Source organism: Ictalurus punctatus, chromosome 8 (assembly GCF_001660625.3).
Source record: "Ictalurus punctatus breed USDA103 chromosome 8, Coco_2.0, whole genome shotgun sequence".
NCBI classification, from domain to species: domain Eukaryota; kingdom Metazoa; phylum Chordata; class Actinopteri; order Siluriformes; family Ictaluridae; genus Ictalurus; species Ictalurus punctatus.
In genome coordinates this window covers 30,496,174-30,502,568 of record NC_030423.2, presented here as the reverse complement: position 1 = coordinate 30,502,568, position 6,395 = coordinate 30,496,174, and the positions used below count along the sequence as shown (strand labels likewise).

At 43.9% G+C, this 6,395-nt stretch overlaps 1 protein-coding gene across 3 annotated transcripts in view; it reads right to left on the bottom strand.

Moving 5' to 3' along the window:
• Window positions 1–1,296: 1,296 nt before the first annotated feature.
• The window catches only part of si:dkey-237h12.3 (teneurin-3), a 143,000-nt gene continuing 137,901 nt past the window's right edge, over window positions 1,297–6,395 (bottom strand). For all 3 annotated transcript variants that reach the window (XM_053682186.1, XM_053682187.1, XM_053682188.1), the window contains 3 exons: window positions 4,708–6,319; window positions 4,482–4,612; window positions 1,297–3,843 (listed from right to left, as the gene is read on the bottom strand). In XM_053682186.1, the coding sequence (XP_053538161.1) occupies window positions 3,109–3,843; window positions 4,482–4,612; window positions 4,708–6,319 (2,478 nt within the window). In that variant the 3' untranslated portion in view covers window positions 1,297–3,108. The remainder of the gene's footprint in view (window positions 3,844–4,481; window positions 4,613–4,707; window positions 6,320–6,395) is intronic.

The window sequence follows — 6,395 nt, the reverse complement described above, 5'->3', positions numbered from 1 at the left end:
GGAAACGTGAACATTAAAGTGAACATTAATGTAAATATTAACGGAAACGTGAACATGCACATCATTAAAGCGAACATTAACGTAAACATGAACATTAGTGAACATTAACGTAAACACAAACATGTGCATGAACATTAAATATAAATATGAACAGGAACACTGACATGACCCTGACCCTGACCCTGAGCGTGCGGTGCTGCGTGCTGCATTCGCTCCTTCATCCTCAGTGTCTGACTGTTCAGGGAGGCGTGGTTTAAATCCGGCTGCGAGTGTTTACATTTTATGAAACAGAACCGAGTAAATTTGTTAGAAGTATTGTGAGCAGGTACAAGCAAAAACAATAAAACTGTGACGGGATGAAAAGATCTCTCTCTGAGACCGATTCTGAACTGGAGTGATGTGTCTGAGGTGGAGGAACTGTCACACAAACACATACAAATCATCCGGGTTAGGCCACGCCCACTTCAGGTGTGAATCTGAGTACAGATACAGGGTTGCATTACAGCCCTCATTAAAATCTAATAGAAATTAAGGATCACTGCTGAAGTCTATCAGTAGCAGAGCAGAAACAGTCTGATGCAATCAGCAGCTAATCAGACGTGTTTCTGGAAATCAGACTGAAAGACGTGGATTCTGCGAGTTTTTCTAATTAAAAACCAACAAAAAGAGAAATGAACAGCTGTTGGGGAACAACTTTCTCCACGTTCTCGCTTATTTCTTTCCTCTGGATATGAAAGTGATTTTTTTCCCTGCAGCGTGAGGTTTTTACACTCGGATCAAAGTGGGCGAGTTTGGGAGAGAGTCACTCAGCGGGATTAGTGAGTGTTAAATGAGAGGAGCTTTGATTAATGTTAACTCCATTATGCGCTTCCACCCAAACTTCAAAGCAAGGCAGCTCTGTGCTCTGACTAAATAATGCGTGTGTGTGTGTGTGCGTGTGTGTGTGTGTGTGTGTGTGTGTGTCAGTTGTAATCATCTTTAAATCCTGAAAATTTTAGGAAACGTTTTACATTCTGTAAAAGTAGGGAATTATATATATATATATATATATATATATATATATATATATATATATATATATATATATAAAAAGCATTTAAGCAGTAATATAAGAACTTCTGCTAATTCACATCATGTGGTGTGTAAATAAATAACATAGCTATTCAGTTATTTTTACTTCTTTATGTAAATGTACGGCAGCTCGTCCGTCCGCAATAAACAGTTCATTTGTAAAAAAAAAAATAAAAATAAAATAATAATAATTAAAAAGAGTTGCAGACTTTTATTGTAGTTCTGTTTATTTTATTTTTAATTAGACTCGATATATTTTTTATTAGCTATACAATAAGCTTTGTTGCACAGTATTGTTATTAATTAATTAATCTATCGAATGTGATCCGTGTGACATAAAACAGGGAATTACATTAAAAATACAGAAATAAATCAAATAAATTAATTAGTGAGGGGGAAAAAGCAGCAGAATTTGGTCTGTTGAAACTCCAAAATATCACTTTTTACAATACAATACACACTGAGACATTTATGGGGAGAAAAAAAAAAGATAAAGATTAAATTAAAATCAAGAAAGGTGATATTTCTATGTGGTGTTGTTCTATTGGTGCAGAGCTATGGATATGTAAACATTTCTTTTTTCTGATATATTTTAAGGGAACTTGGTGAAGTGAATATTTAATAAATACTCAGGTAAAGGTAGTAATGTTTTTTTTTTTTGTAATATATTAATAAAGTCCTCACAATTTTGCATTGTGCTCCACAGCTTCTGGCCTTCTTGAGGCTTTAGATTTTAGGTTTGTAAGACGCTAATGTTCTACAACGCACAGCGTTATTTTAACACTTTTGAAGTTTATACTGTCAGGTCTGAATGTCTGAGTGCATCAACAACAACAACAACAACAACAACAGGGTTTATTAAATGAGTCATTAAATGGTTTTTAAACCTCACCCATGTTGTTATTCATTATAATATATTCATTACGTCTAACATGAGCACTATTTTGCTGGTGTGTTGAATGTTACGGTTGCTTCCTGACACACTGCGACGCTAACAAGCGTGGTTTGGTGAATGTGAATTACGATCAGTTAAATCAATTTAAAAAAACCTGTCATTTGGTGTGTAGCTGCGTACCGATGTGAATCATCTCAGCTATAACTCACACTACTCGTTATGAAACCACCTGCTGCACTACACGCATCAGCCGAGGCAAGACGGCCCAGGGTAAAACGGTTCATCCTGGGTGTTAATTAGCGTGAAAGCACGACGGACGATTTTATTTGGGGAGAGAGACGATCGTCACCGGCGATTAAACGCATCAAGATAAAATGAAGCAGTATATTTGGCTAGCTGTTAATAAAGACTAACCAACGACTTGTCGGGGCTGCAAACAAGATGTAGTAGGTGCTCAGTAGAGGATGAAGAGTACAGCTACGTGACGTCATGTTTGAACACTTTACTAGCTATTAAGCCTCTTCTCCATGTTACATTTTATTGGCTACCACTTTTCATTATTTTATTTTATTTATTGTCAGTGATTTCTGAACAAAAACACTGGGATGTGCAGCACATCGCAGCTTTTACTCGCTCGGTGCACTAGCTAATAAATTGAACCCTAATCCTCCCCTGATTAAATTTACACTACTGTACTAGAGAGGACTAATATGAAGGAAATCAGCTCATGGTGCAAAGACACAACATTTGATGTCCATCATTTCTGTAGCTACATCATCGTTATTCGCCTTGTTGATAATACACTGTACGAGCGGAAACTCTTGAGATGACCTCAGAGTCCACTAAGTGTGCACTAAGTGCTGGAAATAGAAAGGAATTAAGTGAGGAACATTGGACCTGTACAGTATATCTGGCCTTGCACTACATAGCGGAAGGGGCGGAGTCATGAGTAATCAAGACTAGACATTAGCGTTTTGAGACACAGTTCACTACTAGATACGATGCTATAGTGTATAGTGCATAGTGTGTGATATGAGACACAGCCGTAGTGTGCCGCGTGGTGGTGGTGCACTCAGAATTTAGAACCGGACCGTATATGTGCATATAAATAATTCCTCGTAGGTATCAACGAGAGTTCTCTGCTACCTTTTTCCGATCTCGTTCTGTCTGAGGAACTGAATGTTGTTCATGCTATCGGATAATTCCGGATACTGTTCCACCGAGAGAATGTAATACCCGTCGTATCCCTGCACTCGTCCCCCGTTGAGTAACTGCCTCTTCTCTGCCTCCGTCCACAGACGAGTCCCCGCCTCTCCGTCCCGTATGCACTGCGCCTCCCGTGCCCACGCGCTCGCCAGCGCCCTCTGTCGTGCTAACTCCAGCACTCGCGCCCTCTCCTCATCCAGAGAGGCTCCATAGCGCACGTGAAGGGTTAGCATACCACACTGCAGCTCCACGTCGGCGAAACGCCGCGTGCGTCCGCCCATCGCAGCCGTCGACTGAGAAACACTCACGTTGACGCCGTTCTCGAGCTGCTTACGCCCCGTCACGAGCCGAAGTGCAGCCAGGTCCGCTTCCGGAGCTCCCGTTTTTACAAAGTAATGCGTGTCACGTCCGTCCAACGTGAAATGCAGATCTTTGAGATACAGAGCTCCGTTGAGGATGTTAGAGACTTTGATGCAGTCTTCATTAGCGATGCTGATAGCGCGGGTTATCACCGTACCTTTGTACAGCGCCATCATGATGCCCCGGCCAATCAGAGACTCGCTAGGAGCAAACCAGAGCCACGGTTTGGTCGGTCTGCGAGACCGTGGCATCCGGTCGAACGCCAGGAACGCTTCGGCCTGACGCAGGACCTGCTGCTGAACGCCAATCGCCTGCAAAAGACACATTTTACATCCAAAATCACCATAAAAGTCTCATTTGGGATCGAAAGTGCGAGTCCACTTCCAGATCCTGCCATTCTACACTAATACAAGTTTTCACAAAGGGATTACACTACTGGGGTGAACATCAGGGTTTGGGAGTGTTTTCTGTAGAAATCGTTCTTTTTTCTCAGCACATGCACTCTTCTAAAGAAAGGTTCCGTCTAGCACCCCCACAGGTTCTTTAGTTCAGGGGTTCTCAAACTTTTTCTGAAAACAGTACAATAATATTTTGTCTGTTAATCAGTGCCACAGAGTTTTCATCTTCTAATCTTTCCATTAACATTAACATTGATGTTATTTACAGATCTGTTTATTTGAGTTTTTCAGTTTGGACTAAAGGCCTTTCATTCAGGTGACGGGTCAAGCTGCGTAACCCGACTCTGAATACCAGGATGTATCATCAGATTGTGATCTGATGATAACGAACACCGAGTTCAGGATCGTACAGGCAACAGCGTTTATAGCGCACCACAGAAATCAGGATATTCACACAGCGAAGCAGAGAATCGCTCGGTCTGGCGTCATAAATTCTTTAATCATTATTAAAAAAAAAATCAATCAATACAGACTCAGATCTCTGGACGTACCGGAAGATTGTCCCAAACTTTACTCTTATCCAGTTCATAAGACACTCGAGTCATTCCAGACTTGGGAACTGGAAATCCGGGAATGCTGTTGTGGAGATGAAACCCAAATACAACCAGCCAGGTGTTCACATCTACAGGAAACAAATCCACACACATCAGTTTAAAAAGCAGCAGCGTACCTCCTTCTCTCTGAAATCGAGCAGATGATCTAAATCGGACTCCTCACCCGTGAGAAACTCTTTTACATCCTGAATTTTGCTGATGGGATCATTGTTACGGAACGCGTAGAGGTTAAACGGTGCTGGATTTTTCCCCATCGTTTCCCATAACGTGATATCTGGGGAGGTCCAGCGGCCGGAAATGATGTCGTAATCCCGCTCCCCAAAGTAAATGAGCTTGGTCAGTGGTTCGTAGAGGCCGCCATGGAACCCGAGTACGAGCTGGAGATCGGGGTTCGAATCGGAGTAAACTTCTCCATACGCCGTGTAGTGGATCTGCTTCAAGAGCGCTCCGTCGCTCGCAAAAACCGCTAGCGGCGTTCCGGTGTTGTCACAAGCTACGTAAAACTCTTTTCCACTGCTGACCTCCATGGCGAACACGTGCCCTTGGAGGTCGTAGTACAGAGAGGTGATCTCTGCGCTCGAGTGGTTGTAGACGTGCGTGATGCGGCTCAGGTAGCTCAAGTCTGCGTAGAAAAACTGCAAATGCTGCCCCAAACTGGACTTAGTTGAAATTCTCCGTCCTAACCCGTCATAGCGATGCTGAATGTGCCAGCCAGCGGATTTACTGTAAACGCGCTCGAGCCGTCCGTTCGAGTTGTAATGGTAGACTTCGGCTCCTCTCTGGCGTAGAAACCCGTCCTCGTCCTGCTCGTATTGGAGGTCTCCGTGTCGAGTGATCCGATCTCGAAGGTCGTAGCGTAACGGGAGGATCCGCGCGCCGATCGCCGGGCTGAGAAGGTGGATGTTTCCGTTTAAATCGTAGCTATACCGCCATGTTGGTTTTTTGTTCAGGTAGACGGTCTGCAGCTGGCCGTCCACGTCGTATTCATAGCTGTATTTTGTGGCATTCGCGAAAGGTCCGATTTTCATCTCTCTTGACGTGACTCGACCCATTTCGTCGTACTGAACCGCGATCCAGAAGAGCAGCGTCCGAAAAAGCTCGTACTGGATCTCACGGATTCGTCCGTGGCCGTCGAAATGTTTAGTGTAGGTCATAACAGAGGTGGAAATGATCTGATTGATGTCGTAGTAGAGCACACCGAATTTCCCGAACTGCTCTACTTTTCCAGAAATGTCATCGTACTGGTAGAGGTCGATAGGAAGTGGTGTCTCATTGATCACGCCCTGAATGCTGCTCACGCGAAGATTTCCATCGTACGCGTAATCGAATCTTGCGCTCACCATCCCGTCTTCGCTAAAGCGATATATCTGTCTGTCCACTAGGGGGCCTAGTTGTCTGTATCTAATGGTGCAGATAAAGCCTTCACTTTGCAGATTCACAGTCTTTAGCACGCCGAGCGTCTCGTCGTACGTGAAACTGACACGCGTGCTATCGTACACAACTTCAGCTAATTTGTCGTTCCATCGATAGCGGTAAATCACCCGCCGTCCCGTTCCGGTCCGAAGCACTCGGAGAAGCCGTCCGTCTTCGCCGTAGTCCACGGCTACAGATGCGTTGCTTTCCGGAGGATGATAAAGATTCCGGTAATAGGTTATGGAGCGAATCGTCTCCATGGTGTAGCGAGCGACGCTGGGCATGATGACGGCCGAAAGTTCGCCATCGGAGTCGTACTCGAAGGTGAACTGCCGCTGACTGGCCAGGATCAGAACCATGGACTGGGAAAAGTGGGAGAACGCACGTTACTAAACATTTAAATATTTAAACAAGACATTTTCAACATTGGAACCGGTT